Source organism: Liolophura sinensis, chromosome 8, assembly GCF_032854445.1.
Source record: "Liolophura sinensis isolate JHLJ2023 chromosome 8, CUHK_Ljap_v2, whole genome shotgun sequence".
Classification (NCBI taxonomy): Eukaryota; Metazoa; Mollusca; class Polyplacophora; order Chitonida; family Chitonidae; genus Liolophura; species Liolophura sinensis.
Genome location: NC_088302.1, coordinates 23913346 through 23933866, shown reverse-complemented (window position 1 = coordinate 23933866; position 20521 = coordinate 23913346). Strand labels below are relative to the sequence as shown.

Genomic DNA, 20521 nt, shown 5'->3' with positions numbered 1-20521 from the left:
TTCAGGAATATTACCACACATGTACTTTAACACAATGAAATAAATTACACATCTATGTAAGCATTCAGAAAAATGGAACATCTACTTTCACAATTTCTTTGATTGGCATTCTGCCCCATACTCAACCATATTTGGTGGGTAGTTGGGAAACCAGGAAAACCCTCAACCATCCATGTCCTTCCACAATTACATATACTGCAATGAACACTGAAACTAAACGAGTATATTATTTGATACTCATACATGACAAATCTTATTTGATATTAAGAATAAACCTATGGTTTCTAGGAATGTTACAAACTCTCTAACACTGCTGATCCAAGAAAAGCTTGATTTCAACTGGATACTTGTAGATACCATTTGCTGATCCACTATGATCAACGACACCTGTATTTACACATCCCTTTGATAGGTGTTCTCAGACTCCAGAATCTTTCACATATAGACACACAAGAACATAAGACAAAAAATTGCTGGGAAACAAGCATGATTGGTTGGCACAATTTTAAAATGAAGATCCATCAAGTCAATGGTCTGAAATAAGGCAATATTGGTAGTCCTGACTAGTGAGAGCCTTAGGTGTAAGAGTGAGGGGGATGACGGATAATGATGCAAAACACAGTTTCAACAATAATTCACTTGTATTTTGGTGATTAAGTCAGCTTCAAATCTATTGGTATGGATTTATGGAACTCTAATCCCATTTTATTATTCAGCCCTTGTAATAATTTTGATTAGGCAGATATTATTGTGTAGACCTAACATGAATATACTTAGACTGCATACAAATTACAAATGAACTTATGGCATGGCAACCTGCTTAGGATTTCTAGTACCCTAATTCCTCAACTTCTCGTACATCACGCAGAAAGTTATGATATTGGAGAAGAATTACATTCGCTGGGTTACACAAGTATAACTTTACCAATTTACACACAAAAAATGCCCTAAGAATATGCTTGAGAAAACATTTTTCAAACAGTTACAGTACAACATGCGATATTCTTACAGGTTGTTTGAACACATGATACACATCATCATCATTACCTCCATCTGCAAACTGGTAGATAGCTTAATGGACCATTGATGGCATAATAGTCACACTGCAGCCCCAGCCACAAATACCAACACCAGTCCCGGGGAAAAGCGTTGAACAGATCCATCCTATGGCCATCACTCTGGATTGGCCAATTTTATCCTGTCTTTCAATCATGCCTAATCATCGACTTCCTAGACAGGTCTAGTAACGGTGTGCTTTACAAGTAGTTTTAGGCTAATCAAATGACACTATAATTCACAATAATTCTTTATGATATTCTCACTCAGTACCAAAAGTTACCAGAATAGCATGTTTTGAAATTATTTATGCAATCTGAAGCCAAGTGAACCGTTTGTTTGTTTATTTATATCCTGTGTATGGCTGCAGACTTCAGTTTTTAACTATGGTGTCAAAAGATGATGTAACCGTAATGTGCTTACAGCAGCACTGCATGTAAAGCCTTTGATACAGCTGACCCACACTCAGTCAGGATGAATGGTCTCTCTGAAATGTGCTACCAAATTATCCACTCAGTCACGGGAACGAATGGAATGTCTAACTTAGTTAAAGAGAACATGCAGGAAAGACTAAGAATGCCAAACATTTTATCCCTGGTATGAAGGAAATCAGCCTCTTGAGCTATCCAGATCATCATTCATCCAGCCACCTACCTCTGAGGTTTGTTCCACGGAAGGGTTAGAAGTTTCCACTGGCGAGACTTTTTCCTTGGGCTCCTCCTTGGGAGGAGCAGTCACAGATTCCTCCTCCCCATCTGAGGCGCTACTCTCGCTGTCTGAGCCACTGTCCGAGCTAGTCCCAGAGCTTTCCTCACTCTCGCTGTCACTGCTTGAGGACATCCTCACCTCGGGCTCTGGACTTCTGCAAGCAACAAAATATAATATTTCATTTATCTAATCCGCCTTACTTATGTGATATTACTCAAGAATTTTTCGCTTGTTCTTCTTTTCGATGGTCAGGTTTCACCAAGAATACTTCACTTACATGACACCCCCCGTTCATTACACGTATAGATGATGACCCTGAAGGAGGGTTATATGTACAATAATTCAGGGGCCACAGGGGCCATGGTTGATAGCACACCAGCTTAGCACAATGACCCAGGAGCCTCTCACCAATGCCCTCGTGGGAAGGTCTGTCCGCAACCTGCGGATGGTCGTGGGTTCCCCCCGGATTCTGCCTTGTTTCCTCCCACCATAATGCTGGCCTCCGTCGTATAAGTGAAATATTCTTAAGTACGACGTAAAACACCAATCAAATAAATGAATGAATACCATAATTCAAGACAATCTTAGCCCATGTGCACGTACATAACTGTGTACCTCCATGTACATCTACATCCCTCATATTATCTACAAACACAGCTATACTTTATGTGGGAGTCATGTTATATGGCGGGGACTAAAAGCTGGTCACAACAGATGTGTGCATAAGCCAAAAAAGTAGATCATCTTACCACGGAGACCAAAAGTAGCTCTCAAGTCACCATACAGAGATATATTATAGTAACATTTTATCACATATACATTTTAGCATATTTCTGCTTTATTGAGAAGTATTTTCACGGAATTATTCTGTTTATGATAGTCTTTAACTACTGAACAGCCCAAACGATTTTTTTTCGCAATGGAAAGTGTGGGTGCAAATAATAGTGGATTACAAATTTGGCAGGACTGACTTGCAAAAACTTAAAATTTAATTTGTCTGCTGAAAGTTACAGAACTTACACCACAAACACATGCAGAAAAATCAAACAAGGTGATATTACATGCAAACTATAAATAAGACACTTATTTAATACATGTACTTTTATTTGTAAATTTCCATTTTTAGGACATCAAAATGAAAATGTAACATTATGTATTGACGTGAATAGGCTAAGTGTACATGTAGCTAAAGGTTGTTCAAATATTCAACAGTTCTCACAAAATAATGGAATAGTCCGCTGCCAAAAAAGCTGTTATGCGAAGATTACAACCATAAAATCTCACCAAAAGCTGTGGAGAATAATTGTTGGAAAAGATATCGGAAAATTTTTTTTAAGAAGCATGTGCAACAGCCACTGTAAAAAAAAACCCCTAGTGTTCCGACAGTAAAGTGTCAGGGCCACCACTGGACAAATGGATAATAAGGTAGGTTAATCAGGAAACCTCTGGGGGTTCCTAGCTGATCCCAAAGGTCCTATATCATGTTCAGGAGTGGGGGTGCAAATCCTCCTGTCAGCAGGTCCCTTCTCTGCAACTGACACTCTGGCATTTGTAATCTTAAATCAACTCTAATAGATATGCCCACAGAGGTCTCTTTTACAGAGTGCCTGAAGCCCCTCAAAAATACAACATAGATATTTTTAAGTTGGTTGATAATATTATGGAGGCTCAGTTTCAAGCCTGCTTCAGGCAGTGGGACCAAACTGTTATTTACTCTACCAAAGCATAATAGGGTGAATTTTGAACTGTATGTGGACAGATGAAAGTTGATGGGGGTAGCTCTGGGGAGATCTGGGGCAAAGGGCTGTATGTTTCATTCTGCTGGCTATAACTAGTTGATGGCCAGGCCTATGCAGAGCCAGGACAATTCGCACCTATTCCACTCATGTCCAGGTTACACTGAAACCTAATTTCCTGACCAAATAATGACATTAGTACTTATAATAGGGGGGAAGATGAAGTGGTTTCCCTGTCCAGTGACCACCTCGGCCTCTGCAATACTACAGAACAGCATGCTTGGCTTGGCAAGCTTCAGGAAATGGCAGCCTACATCATTAAATCAATACAAGCAGTCAACAAAGCATAAAAAAACTGGCCTCATATTGCAACCAATAGCCAAAACAGAGAGGCAAGCCAGATGAAAGGGCAATAACAAATAGCACATGGCGCCGTACACTGCGCTCCCCCCCCCCCTCCCCGCAAGGTCAGGTAGTCTGTAGACAGCATACCGGATTGCACAACATCCCCATTCCACACTCAGCCAGACACGACTGCTAGTACAGTTTCCTCTTCCTTCCAATCTGATAGCAGCAATTCCACAAGCACCTAGCATGCATTTAGGCCTTACCGGATTGGGTTATTGTACATCATCAAACTGCAGAATTCATATCTTACTGATTTCTAGGTACTGGAGGCCTGACCAATGTACCGGTAACAAATGCAATGAGAGACCTGTCACCATTATTGACCATCATGTTGATTGTCTAGACGGCATGTTCTCTTGTCAATACAGCCCACTTACCATGCCCTTCCTTCCCAACTCCCCATCAATGGCAGTTAAGCCGTCTTTCAGTAGATGCCATTTGATGAGCCCTTTCTCCGATATTGCTAGTCCTTAGACAGTATCAAGCCGCCATGGGGCTGAACTAATGGCAATTTAGTGTAGTGAGACCACCCAGAGTTGGTCATGATAAACAGGTAGATCCATAGTTATCAAGCTCTCACACTCTCCAAGATCAGCCTGCCCAGACACAAGTTTCTGGGCCAGTATAAAACACAGCGCAGATCCCTCCAGAGTGGCTAAAAATAACCCGCTCACAACCCTTCTAGTGGCTGAGAGTAAATAGCAAGTGGACCTATGATTTGCTCTTTCAATGTGTGTTTAGTGTTTCTAGTTCAATCTGTGTAACCTGTCAAATACATGATCACTTTTCTCCAATTTCTGGACACCATGGACATTACCTGTACACAACCTATGTACCAGACATTCCTGAGGTCACCCAGTGCTGCACTTTAGTACAAAACTCCAATACCTTTCACCAGGAAAGTCAGTCAATTGTACAGACTGAAGATCAGGCTATTAGTTATGCAGAACTGTCAACATCACTAGCACAACCATGCTTCTCTTTTATAGTGACCCACTTACACATACAGTTAACGGCTCATCCAAAATCACTATCTTATAAAATGCTAGTGTTGCTTCTTGATGTACATTTATATTTTCATGGCCACGGTTTAGGAAATTTGTTGAAATGCAACAAAATCGAAAAGAATAAAACCATACAGCAATGTTTATTTTACTCACTTTATCATTGGAAAATTATATTTACAAAAATCTCAGTGTTTCTGGAGTTATTATTCCTTTTATCCTACTCATTAATGATAGCTACATCGGTGACCTGAGTACCAAATCCACATTAATCAACTGTTTGACAATAAAGTTAAGCAAAAACACCAAAGAATTAATTTAAGTGAAAGGTTTAAAACATTCAATAATCCAAGGATCCTTCACTTTTCAGACCGTAGCTAGAGTTCAAACAGCTTACTGCAATTTATAATTCCAGTAAATCGCTAGTTTTGAGCTGTTGTCATAAATAAGTTAATACAATCATATTTACACATATCAAAGTATATTTATGTGGTCCAACATATAGACAGTGAAGGTACTTAAAATGGCAGAGCAATCCGTAAAACATGATTAATATAATCCTCTAAAAAAACTTCAAATCCTCTGTACACAAGTATCAGCATCGTGTAATAAATTATCTAGAAACTATTGAAGGCCTTGTTCGTTTGATCATAATAAATATATCTTCATAAGTAAGACTTTGGATAGTGACTAGAATTTATTTTATTGTATTGCCCACTGTATGCTTTACCCTTCTCCAAAATTACAGTTCCTCTTTCATATACAGAGTGAAAAGTCATGGTGCTCTCCTTTCTTTGTCAAACTACACAAGAATACCTCACAGACTGCATCTATAGCTAGATGATATGAAGGTTAGCTTGGGGTTGAAAGGTCAGAAGAGTTGGGTCTGTAGCAGAAGGATTATCTCATTTACAAGCTGTAACTGCAGGTGATTTAGCATGCCAGAGACAAGCAATCTCTTAATGAGCGCAGGGTTTACATCTCTGTTTGAACACACTTCCCACACATAATCAAATTCATTTATGTAGCCGGCTCTTTAAACAACCCCAAGACAATGTCAACTGGCTACGCTGAAACAATTTGCCGGGTTAACCTCAAGACCTTAGCCTAAGCCAGGTCAGTTAAAAGTCCAACTGACACGAACTGTCCACACAAGCAAGTCCTTTATACCAACCTCAGTTCATCATCCAATCAATTAAGCCAGACAACGCATTCGCATAACTGTATGCAAGCCTGTCTATAGACACGTAGAAGCAGATGCTCTTTATAATATCACGTCACATAAGTATAATGCTGTACGCTACAACAATAACTGCCACACAAAAAAAAAAAAAAAGAAAAACACACATATCAAATTACTTCCAGACACTCACACCACTTAAAGCATATATACTCATCCATAAAGATGAGAGTAGGCTTAAATATTAATTTCTGACAACAAAATCCGAGGAGACTTCCCATTGCACAACGTTAGGAAATACAAGACTACAAATCTTTGAATTTTGTAACGAGTTAAAATAAGGTACAAAAACAGGCCTGAAATTCTCTCACTGCGATCCTGTGATCCTCATGACCTAAATACCATAGCTGAGATACTGAAGTGATTCAGTCTATGTACACACAGCACAGAAACTCTTCCTGACTTTTTTGGGGCCCCTGGGAAATACAATTCACGTTATAAACCCTCCAGCTATATGAACGCCTTTCCTTTTCACTTGATGACTTGCATAAGCAAATTAACCTGTGTCAAATCCCCTACCTAGGAAAACACTGCCAATGAAATGACACTGAGCAACTCGGTCATTCACAGTCACTATTTCATCACTCCCCTAAGCTTTCTCAAGCTTTACAAAGGTGTGAGAGCTTCGGGTAATTAATACCTTTCAAACCAAACTGGCAATGGATTTATATTAGTCCACTTTGCCACTCTAATAATATCACTAATATTATGCATGGACCGAACAAAGCAAACTCATTAACATATATCACATATAACATACATGTAATATTATGTATTTCTCCATTTATTTCCCACCCCATGTTTTGTGTTTTATGCCTCGTACAACTTGTGCAACGTCAATAATAAATATCAACATTATAAGGCATTAACTTTGATTTCATCAGACAAAAAAATTAAAAGCAAATATCTTAAAACAGATAACATTTAGAAAATGTGCCTAGAACAAAATGCTTAACTTTCAGGCCTCCTATAAACAATAACATGCAGAGTAAGGCTTAGTACAGCTGCCAGTTGACAGATGATTGCTTGCACAGCAAAGCAGTGCAAGACAGGAATGATCTATATTGCTAATGATCCTAGACAACAATCCTCAGGAACATTCATATCCATTTTGGGTGTACTTCATAGCCTATATACCTGTATCATAGGTGTAGGCATATTTGAAATACTGGGGCTAACACTATAATACTGCATGTGCCATCTACCAGGATATACACAACTTGTAGCATTGGTACCTTGTATAGTTAGGAGTGACTTATGTAGACTGTAGCTATGGCAGAACATTGATGGATGGAGTGTACGCAATGTTTCAAACTAATTCAAGATAAAAAAAACATTGGTTCTCATTACCCCTGCTTAATCCCCAGAGATAGTTACTCTGTGAGGAGATGTGATGAGCACAGACAGGCAGACATCATCACAGGCTTCATGGACGTATGCAGGAACAATGCCGTGATGAATGGTTGACCAGTGAGATACTTGATCCCGGAGATAGCTAATCTGTGAATGCTTGGATAAAAACAGACAGAAACCATCACAAGGTCCATTCACACAGACACAAACAATACACTGGCGGATGGATGACCAGCGAGCTACTAAGATGCATTTTGAAATAATTAACTTGGAACACTCTTTGTGGTTTACAAGTGGTATATGAATGTCAGACTTCAGGCTTAGACTTAATCCCGTAGATAGTTAATTTGTGATATGAGCGGATAAAGACAGACAGACACCATCACAGACATACATGTACATAGAGAAACAATACCCTGATGGAAGATGACCAGCAAGTTACATGTATGTAGACATTGGTACATGTCTTATCTAGGTGGCTTACTACACATGGTGATGAGCTCCCACTTCTCTTTAATTATTCAAAACTATACTGAGGACTGCTGGCAAGAATTTCTTTGGGGTTCGTAGCATGAATTATTTCTTACGTTTGATATGAGGAGCAGTGCATAAACCTAATTCCTCCACCTATTAGCAAATGAAAGAGCTACTTTCACCGCAATTCATGCACATTTGTAATTAGATATTGGAGAAAAAAACTACATTGGTTGGATTGACCAATGTCAGGCTTTCACAAAAGGTAAAATTTTATCAGTCTAAACACAATAATACCTTCACAATGTGCTTCAATAAACACCTTGCCAACATGCCAATAGGTTGAAGAATGGACATAAGTATCCAAATCAACCTTGCAAAAGAGAAAAGCTGTCTTTAATTTTTCAATTTAAAGTGGATCAATTTAACAATTTTGTTTCATTGCTATTTTCCATCACTTTCAAGAATATGTATGTACATGTATGTATGCAGTGAGAATCAGTTTTAAGGGTGGAGCAAATTCGACTAAATCCACAACAGCTCAGCAGGTCTCCAGCAAATCTGATGTTAAATCACAAACGAATCATGGGAAGTTGGAATCGGACATGACAGCTCATTGTTCAAAAAAGTTGAAAGTGAATTACACTGAAGGCTGCATTTCCAAGGAACGGTAAATGTACATCAATAACTGGTGCTAAAAAAAAGCTTGTGCATGATTTATTGACCTGTTTATTTCACTTACAAAGATATACATGTATATGAGCGAGAGCTTTGGGTTTAACATCGTACTTAACAATTTTTCAGTCATATGACGACACAAAAGTCCTCAGAGTGCATGTAATGTGCCTCCTTGTTGCAGAGCGGATTTCCAAAGTTTTTTTATCTACTGCTGCTTAACTGAGACGACATACTGAAGGCAAGTAAGCCACCCTGCCAGAGCCATTATACTGATATGGGTCAACCAGTCGTTGTACTATCCGCTTAATCTCGAACGCCAAGCGAGGAAGTTGTAAGGTTTTAGGTGTGACCCAACACATGATTGAACCTGGATCCACACCCTCCCAAAGTGGACGCTCTACCAAGTGTGCTATCGGGGCTAGTGTATATACATCTACAAATCCGGTAGTACATGTAGAGTTTTCAAACAGAGATAACTTAGGGCACCGTGATAGTTAGAATACACTAGATAAAAATAAAATTCAACTTTTTCATGCCTCCCAGGTTTATGTCATTATATTTGCATGAGATCATGCTTTTTTTTAAACCACGAAGCTAAGATAAATTACAAAAAAAAAAAATCATATGGTTTTCAACACACAGAATAACTGCATCAAATACTCAGTCAATACCACAATAGTTGTAAGACTAAATAATTAATGATCAGGTCTACCCGTTTTTATGTGAAATTTAAAAAACCAAGTTAAAAATAGAAGGCACAGTGACCAAACCTCTATGTCACATAAACACCTCAAAGTATACTTTTAATAGATTACCCTGTGTTAAATGACAAGTAATAAAGATGGGGTTGATTTAGTGGACTTGATAAAAATACCACTATTATAAACGTAACCCAACACTCCTCCTTAATGCACATAATGTCTTAGTTTGGTTACCATTATTCTGGTTGAGTATTGTATTTAATTTATTTATCTGATTTGTGTTTTACGCCGTACTCAAGAATATTTCACTTATACAACGGCGACCAGCATTATGGTGGGTGGAAACCGGGCACAGCCCGGGGGAAACCCAAGACCATCCGCATGTTGCTGCCAGACCTTCCCACTTGTTGCCGGAGAGGAAGCCAGCATGAGCTGGACTTGAACTCACAGGGACCGCATTGGTGAGAGGCTCCTGGGTCATTATGCTGCGCTAGCGCACTAACCAACTGAGCCACAGAGGCCCCCTGGTGGAGTATTGATCAGGGCTTATTTAATAATGGCTAATAATGACAGATCTACCCTAGATATACACTAAACGTGAAAGAACTAATACATCCATTATGATCAAATGTACTTCAAAGCCTAATGGTTCTTAAGCTATTATATAAGTTTCAAACTAAAATCACCTGCTACTGACCTGAGAAGTACAACCATGTAGTGCATATACAAGAATTCCTTGATAGATCCAAGCACTTGTCTAGAAAAAAATATGTTTAATTCAACTCTGGAAGATGGCCTTGTGTTTTAAGACCACGTGTAAGTTGATGTGTGTGCCCCATGCAACCATAAAAATGCACGTGCTTGTATATTTTCTCAAAAGGGTTTACTTTTGTGATTGTAGAAAACACTGAATGGCATAAAAAGACACTTTGGAAATAAATCTCCTTCTGATAATGGGAACATTTCAACAACAACCCAAACTGAAATACATGCATCTGGCATGTCATTATTTACCTGTGTTTACTTCAATTTCGTTATTAATAGATCCGAAAAAAAGCTAATGCACGACAAACTAAAAGGCTGCGTGATCGATACAATTAAAATACACAGAACTAAAACAGTTTTTGAGCCTACACTGCTTCAGAACTGACTATCACTATTATGCTTTTTGGCTGAAACACTGAGAAAACAGTGCAAGCTATGGGCCATGCACTAGATGCATAAGCTGTATTAAAATGACACCTTATGCAATGCCCCAATGAAGAATCCTGGTCCATGATTCATTACTATGGGCATGTTGCGACATTATACACCTATGTTTTTCATATTATAAGGTCCTAAATCAAACTGAATATATGGCCTAAAGGCTAATTAGTGAAATTTGGGCAAAACTTCTTCATAGACATACAGGATTTCACCTGACTTTTGTGTATACTCGATATTTTACAGTGGTACCATCTCACACATGTTAGTGTCAACATAATGTCAGCAGTATGTTATCAATATGTGATGTTGGAAATCCAGAGCTGTTTTTCCAGCAACAGTTAACACCATGATACAGCTCACGGTGGTGTCCTGTTCAGGTGGGATATAACCATGAATGTTGTTTTAACTGATCAGCCTATTTCCAGTTGGAAATCTAATCGGGCTATTGCCACAACTCTATCTCATTACAACCTGTGGGATGGGCTGAGAGGGTTCTTTAATAGGTTATTTGTAAACGCTGTGTCACTACTGGCTGGGGGTAATGATTTTGTACATGATATAACCAGGCAGATCTGAGCAGGGGCAGGAAGTGCTGGCGGTATTCAGTAAGATGACCATACGGCAGTGTGTGTATGCATGGTCACACTTGCCCAAGACCAGCATTTATAATGGCCGGGCTAGTTGCTCACAGCTCAATACACCAAAAACAATTAGATTACATTCCTCCAAACAGCTACAGCTATGGAGAAGCTACTCTGCGATTCACAAGTGAAGCTCCAAACACAGTGATTAATATCTACACACACATAAATGTATAAGCTAGGCGCCAACTGACACACATATGCCACAGCCAGCTTATATATATATATATATCCATTTTTTTTCCAAATACGGCTTGAGACAACGTCAGATTACACAGAAATGGCAGGCTGTGATTTCACCAGTAAACAAATAAACCAGCCTTAGATTCATGTAGGTCAAATCATCATTAAGAGAATCACACATGAAAATTACAGGAAAGGGCTCTGTGTTACTTGGGGTAGGTGTAATGGAAAATGTGACAATGTGGGAGGGAACAACCCACATGTGCACTTTAGGCCTGCTGGCCATACGAATCAGGGCAGGTCTGATAGAAAGAGAAAGAGAGAGAGAGAAGGGACAACAAAAAGGAGGTATTGAATGTTCTCACCTTAAAGCAGAGAACAGCTGGGGCGCTGGTGCGTAATTCCACAACAAGCTGTCCATCAAACAGAGCATTAGCCCTCAGTGAAGATGAGCTAAGGTGTGAATGGGTCCATGGCTAAACTGCTGCTTGTCTATGGTTGAGGCTAAGCACTTCACCATTCTGTATTCTACAGCCACTGTGTGACCTCACTAAACTGCAGCCAGTGTACAGGCAGGGAGTAGGGGAGCAGTGTTTTGGTTGCTATAGTAACTGTATCTCATTTCATCCCCCACTAGAAGCGGGCGGCCAGTGTCAGACATTTACTCTGATGTCTCCTGATATTATTACTCCATAACCCACACCCAAACAGCCAGGCCTATGCCCCCATTCCTCTCACCCTGTGCCCCTATAATCTCATCTATTCCTCTCAACCCAAACGAAACGCCAAATCACAGTCTATATCAAATATGCCCCTTGCTGATAATTGCAAGTTCATTGTTACACAATGAATATCTTTCATATTGATTAAGCCACCTTTTCTGGTAATCAATAACAGTGGCAACACCTCTTTCTTTTAACCATGGAAATCTCGACCACGCTGCACCCACTAAAAGCTTTCTTAATCCCAAGTGTTCTCTAATTCCTAAAAAACATTCCTCATAGCTGTTTTTTCCTATTCCATCTAATATCATCTCATTTCCTGGTATTTGTTTTCATGCGGTGCTGCCCATCAAGAGGCCTCACCCTATTGATGATTCAAGAGGAGGGGCCCTCTAGGGAAGAAGTTAAAAAAGCTTGTTTTCATTAAATAACTTGGTTTCTACAAATAATATCAATCACATATTTGATGTATTTATTTTTATTTGAATAAAAGTGATATGACAGACATACATGTACTTGAGTGGAAAAATGATCGAATACACACTTCTGCCTTATGTATGTATATGTGTAAATGCTTTAAATGAACAATCAAATTCAAAAATTACTATGTACATGTCTAAAGGTTTCCTAGTTGTGTGCACTTAAAATTTCTGAGAAAAATCTAGGTCAATGGGCCCTGGAGACATTTCCTCCCTAATTCAGAAAGCCACACTACAGCGCATTTAGAACCAACACATATACACCACACCTACAGTACCACTCACAACTGAAAAATTTCCCTGTCACAAGAAAGCATAATATTTAAATTCATCAGAAATTTTCATGACCTAAACAGCCACTTCAGTACACAGTTTAATTTTTCCTTTTTCACAAAGAACTTGAATTATTATTTATTTCATTGGTGTTTAAATATCTGTTTCGCTTATATGCCTTTGATCAGATTTATGGATGGCAAAAAACAAAAAGTGCTGGAGTAAACCACTGACCTTTGACTGGTACCTAACAATTCTCCTGAATTATGCTGTACATACATAAATGCATACACATGCATCTAATAAAAAAGACAAAGTCTAATCTTCTATAAGACAATATTGAAGTAATGTACAACCTATATGCAGAAGGTTGTCATTTCAGCTGAAATTTAAATAATCACATAACATGGTAATTTAACAAGCAATAAACTATCGCCGTGATCTCACATATAAAATTGAAGCCCAGAGCACTCTGATTTACTCTGGGCACTAATCAGTGTTGTTTACGCTTAACTTGGCCTTTTCCTTTATTCCAGGAAAATACAGTGACATTTATAGTCAAAGGAAAACCACATCTCATCATCAAACTTCCTGATAGAAATACACATGTCCTATGTCAAAATTGTGCAAAATATGTATTTCTCTACTATAATCTATATTTGAAACAAACTGTGGAAATGCATGAATTATGAGTACATAATCTAACTCTATTTTAATAAATGAAAATGCCTGTTTAAACAATATATCGGTAAAATACAAAACATCTTTATTCTACATGTATCCATTATCATTTCTACCCCAATTCTTCACCTAAAAAAACATATTATCTAAAAACTTCATGTCCATCCCTACAAGCTAACTCACTTGTTAACATATTTAAAATCTTATTTATTTGATTAATATTGATAATTTCATCAATGATAATCACAACATGTTCTTCTCTTACTCAGCAATCTATCCACAGTCAGCTACAAAACCAATTTTAATACACAACGGCTTTACTCTAAGGTAATGTAATTCGCACTAAACTAAATCTTGAACAATTCATCAATTTTTATCAATAAAAAAAAAAGAAAATGACTTCTGCAAAATGTCTTCCCATATGAAGTGGAAAAGCTCTTCCTACTATCTCAGCGTCAGATCAGGAGGCTCGAGATATCATGCCATTGCCTACAGCATCTAGTGAATGTCCAAGTAAGAACGAGGACTGCTGTCCAGGGGAGAGAACTGTATCTCCCAAGACTCAGTTGATGACCACACAGGAATGAGTTAAGGTCTGATTTAAATACCCTAAGGCAAAACAATGAAATTGAAGACAATAAATGCAAATCACTTCCTCTTTAAGTCAAATATTTTCAGAGTTATTCAGCAAATGTTTAACAAGGACAGTCATTTACTTTATCTCATTACTTGCAGAGAACCGTTTGTCATTATATTCATTCATACTTTGACAGATGTACAAGGTAGAATTAATTGCTGAATTAACAAGAGTGTCTGTAGTGGTGCAAATATACAAAACTAATCCCATTTTTCACAGTGGTTATAACTAGCCACAAATAACCCACACCACTTACATGTACAAACACAATTCAGATATTTCGCCCATATAAAGAAAATTTTCAGTGATCATTAGACAAAAAACTAATTCCGGTAACCCGATCTTTTTTATTCAATGTTTTGTCATGATGACACTACCTCTTGAAAAAAAAAAAAAATTGTTCAAAGCTAATTGTAGTTTGCTAGCATAAATTATTATTACTTTAGTGTGCTCAATGTGCCTTTAACAGATCCACATAATCTAGGTAAGAGTTAAGCAGTGAGAAACGTAATGTAATAACTGCATATTCAGAGAGAATTAAACAGTTTAATAAAGGTCGTAAAAAAATTCAAGTTATTCGCTGAAAAGTAATATACCTCATGGAGCCATTCTTGCAATCCACCGGTCAATACGCCATCATGTGATATTCCGAAAACATAATACACAACGATAATGTGCACAAAAAAATGATTTAATATCTCACGGTCATGGAAACCGGGCTCTCCACAGCATCAGCATTACCGGACAAACATTCAGATTTTAAATGCTAAGAAAGCTTGAGAGATAGATTCAAAATTGTGGCATACATGGTCATGGGCTAGTTGACTTTCACAAGCTGCCTGAACAGCTTTTGTTGATAACCCTCATTCTTCTAATTTTTAAGACAGATATGAAATGTGCTGAAAGCAAAAAATTATATTTTTCTCCTAAGTTTTGTTTAATAATGATATGAATATGTGGACTCACAATGTGAAAAAAATATAAAAAAGCCCCAAAAACTAAATATTCCTGTTACAATTTGATGTATATTGACTAAAAAAAGTAGACCAATTGTCCCAAAAATTAGAAGAATTAGGGTAGGCTATTTATAAATTACTGTCCTGTATTAATGACAACCGATCAAATTACCTTTTTAATTCGGAAAATATGTTCCTTTTTTGTAAAATATTCTGTTGCCCATGTTCTTAGATATGCACTAAATGTAGTGAATGTGATGGCAAAACTAGAGCACTTCCCAATGCATGTGCTGCTTTGAAAGGAGTACAACAACTTCAGAGATTTTTCTCTGATCACGATTACCGTAATGGACCTAAAACTTAGTCTATTACTGTTGTACATTTACCATGATTCTGAGAGTTCGACGTATATTAGAAAGGTTAGTAGGGTTTGAGGTTTGTTTCAAAGGTAAGCTTTCCGAAGAAATCCTCCTGAAGAAATACGTTTCAGCATCAAAAGCAATTGTTTACGACATATATTTGCCTCTATTAATATACCAGCAGAATTTTACATTATTTGCCTAACAGGTAGTTCACTTTTGCATGGATAGACTTATTGACGTCTGGAAAGGTGGACCTACACCTCATAAAAATGTCATAAATCTAGGAAGATTCACACTGCAGAATAACTTACTTCTAAGAAAATGTTATTTAATCCAAATGATACAAAAATTGTTATGTGCACACATCTCCTAATATCAATGACGGAAATTAATCAAAAAGAAAAAGAAAACCATTAACGATTTTATGTGTCACAATACTGCCAAATATTTGTTATCCTTTGAGCTACCAAACAGGGTCAAGCATCAATATTTAACCTGAGGTCAAACAAATGAAGGGGGCTCAGCGAGATGGATTTTCACACAGACCTAATAATTCTACAGAGACAAGAGCTACACATAAGTTTGGCTTCCAGATACATGGATTATTCCATAACATCAAGGCCAACAATGGCAGCTTAGGCCTTTGAGGGCTGTTTGGAAGAACAGGGGTATGCCAGTCCTCAAGCAAAACCCAGTACAAAAACCTCTTGGCTACATATATATCACACACACACATGTCCATTTAGCAGAAGTTATTCCATATACATGTATCAAATTCCAACGTTCACAGCACTACAATTCTAGGACTATGCATTAGTGTTAATTGACACACTGAACTGGATAATGCTTCTCTCCATGCTCAGTCCTGTCCATAAACCAGACCTGGCCCTAGCAGGAGTAAAGCTACACACATGTTTATGATGTAAGGTAGCAGTAACAGGCCTTGACGTAAAAGGAGCGCTCCAAGGGTGAATGATCTCACTCCTGGTTATGAAATCAAGTGTTCAGGAAACCTTGCACTACGATTATTCTACATGTATGTAAAGTCCATAATGTATCGATAACTGGGGCAGATTCTACAAAGCCAGTTCTGAATTTAGTCAAAATTTAAAAATTTGTCATATTGCCTTTATCTTTGGTAGGGAAAGTTTAAATTTTGACACATTTAATTTGAAATAGCATTTAGAAGTTTTAGCCTGGTTTCCTCCCATCATAATTAAAGCAAACAAATTGTTTATTTCTAAAAGTCTCAAATAAGGTTGTATTTCAAATTTTGACTCAAGTCAAAGATGCCCTGTAATTGTGAAACCGACCCATGTATATTAGCATGGTTAAATTGTTACATAAGAGAAGAAAATCTTATGGGCACCAAACTACTTCTTTCCAGCAATTCATGTTTGTCTCAGCTATTCAACAAGACTATTTCCTTTGCTAGCACACAGCTTGCTGGAGTGGTAGGGTTTGTTTACGGTTCATAGCTAACATCAACAAAATATTCTGCCAGCATGAGCCAAGCAAAATACTTCATATCCACAACATTCCTAATCAGCCTGTGGGGTGAGTTCCCAAGGCATGCAAACCACACAGGTGCTTGCAGTCTACCCTCAACAACAGTCAGCACCAAATCTTCCTAATACACCCACCACCCCTTGCCAAGAATTCTTTTCAACCACAAATAAACAGTTTTCCTTGCTGTAGATGACCAGCCAATTTCTAACCGTGCACTTCTCTTTCCGGTTAAAATACATATTTTGTGTTTACAATCCTTGCTTGAAACACACATAAATGTTTTTTTAACCAGATACTTCAAATAACTATTTTTATAGAGCAAATTTTCAAGAGAAAGGTCAGATTTTCTACAACATCAACTGCTAGTACTTTTTAGCCAATATCAAAATATCTGAAATTGACTCACTGCTGCATGTACATTGATTTGCTAAGCTATGAGATGTACAATCATTCCTGCACAAAATTCAATTCAACGAATTCTCTTGATACAAGTAAGCCAGCAGAATTCAGCCAAGCATATGATGGATCATTTTGTACATCTCCGGAAGACTGCGACACTACGCTAAACCAGCAGCCTTCACTTATCCACCGCAACTTTTTAAGCCCGACCCGACAGCAGGCAATCGAGCCAGTGAGGCGAGTCAAGAGAAATTGATAGGCGTCACGTCCCTGCTAAATAGGCTTCCAGATCAAAGATCTTGTCAGAATGGTTCTAGTCAGCACAGCATCTGGGTTATCCACCTTCCAAACATCTGACCAATGGCCATGAACTCGGCTCTACATGACAACAAAATCATCTCTTAATTGCTGACAAAGGTCATTAATTCACTGTTCTGAAGGATAATGTCACACAAGCACAGCAGCTAACGGTACTACGTAGATTACCTAATTGTGCCAATAATAAGCTCACGTACAAGCAGTTCAACACCCACATGTAACTACAAGGATTATTAAGTAACACAGTTACTTCAGTGGTGCAAACGTCATAAAAGAGGTTAATAAAGTACCAAAGTGCTGTGATATGTCTTTCTGCTCATGAATCACCAGAAAAGGTCAGAGCTGACAACAACAGTGCTGTATCAAATCTCTCTTGCTATTTTGCAAGTAACAACTGCTATAAATTTACAAGCAGCAGACACATTACTTGTAACACATTAGTATGCAATAATGTATATGTGTAATCATAGCATCAGTAAATGAATGAATGGTTGGCATTTACCCACACTGGTACATGAGGTATTCCAGCCATACATTGGCAAGACTGAGTTAGAAGAAAGCTCAAAGGGAACTGATAAAAAGCAAAAAATGATCTTACGAAGTGAACAAAAAAAGTATATGTTTCTGTGAAACAGTAATAAATACATTACATGAGCAGCCAAGGCAACCAATCTAATTTTTAATCACCAATAAACACATTTTTCTAACCTATGTTTGACATAAGTTTACTCACTATAAGACCGAATAAAATTTTAACGGATTCTTCAACATTTCTTACTTATTTAATAGCATAATCCATTTGTTCTTAAAATTTAAGACGTTTCCAGGAAGGCAATGTACAGGTAAGACAACTTGCCCAATTTGTATGTTCAAAACTGCAATGGGCAAACTTTTGAGTATGACCAACTGGATAATGACAAGCCTATACATATGAAGACCTAACTCAGGATGTTCTAATCCATGATCAAAGCCACAACATGGACCGCACTTTGTCTGCTACCTCAGCACCACATACCCATTACACCGAAAAATCAATCTAGCTTTCTTGGAAAAACGGGCTGCAGAAATAGGCAAACTACAGAGAATACCCAGAGGATGGAAGAGAATTGTCAAAACAATTTGTAGATCACGTCACTGCAAGCAATTCACTGGAAGTAACTGCCAAAGTCTAACCAAAGCCATACATATTAAAGTGACACAGACTGAAGACAATATTCAAATTTGCTTTAACTCATGGACATTTCTTGTTTGTGGTCGTAACCAGTAAGAAAGGATTCTTCCACGGTCAAAGAAAAAAACAAACTTACTGCATGCTCAATACTAAAATAGCCTCTACTCTGTTCTACACAGTAATTCTACATGTACTCGACATGAAGAAATTTATCAGCTGATACAATTGTAATATCTTTGCACACATACAATTTTTACAAACCCAGCAATGCTGATAAATTTAGCTAGTAGTTCACATGGTTGATTACAATTTAATTTAGAGGCAGTTCTATTTCTGGATTTCTAAAAATTTAATTTTTATCATCAATAAGCTGGTCTATGACCCTTTTACTCTTTATTATTGCTAACAGTCAACCTTTTACCAAAATACATCCTGTATGTTTCGTGTTTCAACCTTTTCAATACAGCTGTATAAACACAAGAAGCAGTGATTCAACCTATTCAATACAGCTGTATTACCACGAGAAGCAGTGATGCAACCTTTTCAATACAGCTGTATCACCACAAGAAGCAGTGATTCAACCTTTTCAATACAGCTGTATTACCACAAGAAGCAGTGATGCAACCTTTTCAATACAGCTGTATCACCACAAGAAGCAGTGATTCAACCTTTTCAATACAGCTGTATTACCACAAAAAGTTGTGATGCAACCTTTTCAATACAGCTGTATTACCACAAGAAGCAGTAATTCAACCTTTTCAATACAGCTGTATCACCACAAGAACCAGTGATTCAACCTTTTCAATACAGCTGTATTATCACAAGAAGCATGTGAATTCACAGGAAATTCATTTTTGTACATGTACATCTGGCAAGTTAATATTAGAGCCAACATTTATTGCTAATGTACTAATAATAGTCTTATGGAAAATGTTGACACTTAATATTGATGAATATGGAATTATTTACAACTAAACTTCAACAGATCCTGAAAATATGGAAGTCAAAAAAACGCAAAAGTATGGTGTTGAAAATTAACAAAACATAAATAAACATAAATAAACACAGAAAAAGTTAAAACCACAAGAAACCTTTTTCTGTAACACAGAACATACTTTTCTATCATACTAAATTACCCCACCAACTGATGGTAACACGTTTGCTTCATCCAAAGCTGCAGAGTAACTTGATGAGTACTGGCAAACATGTAAACACATGCCAGATGTGAGAAACTACACATTAGAGGGACTAGTGCCTAAATTTTTCACCCACAGCTACTCGATTTTCAGTATTTTATCTTGTATCTCTGTTCTTTTGTCTGGGAATAGTAAAGATTTATTTTTATTTATTTGATTGGTGTTTCACACCATGTGCAAGAATATTTCACTTAAGGTGGCCAGCATTATGGTGGGTGGAAACCTGGCAGAGCCTGGGTGAAACCCACGACCATCCGAGGGTTGCTGAAGACCTTCCCACGTACGGCATGAGAGGAAGCCAGCATGAGCTGGACTTGAATTCACAGTGCAGCGTTGGTGAGAGGCTCCTGGGTCATTACGCTGCATCAACCAACTGAGCCATGGAGGCCCCCAATAGAAAAGAAGATGGTAAAGAAGATATACATGTTCA

General features: G+C 37.8%; 1 protein-coding gene across 3 annotated transcripts in view; it reads right to left on the bottom strand.

Annotated features, from left to right (window-relative positions):
* LOC135472850 (dentin sialophosphoprotein-like) overlaps positions 1–20521 on the bottom strand; it is a 65536-nt gene that overhangs the window by 1224 nt on the left and 43791 nt on the right. For all 3 annotated transcript variants that reach the window (XM_064752554.1, XM_064752556.1, XM_064752555.1), the window contains one exon: positions 1711–1918. In XM_064752554.1, coding sequence (XP_064608624.1) covers positions 1711–1918 — 208 coding nt within the window. The remainder of the gene's footprint in view (positions 1–1710; positions 1919–20521) is intronic.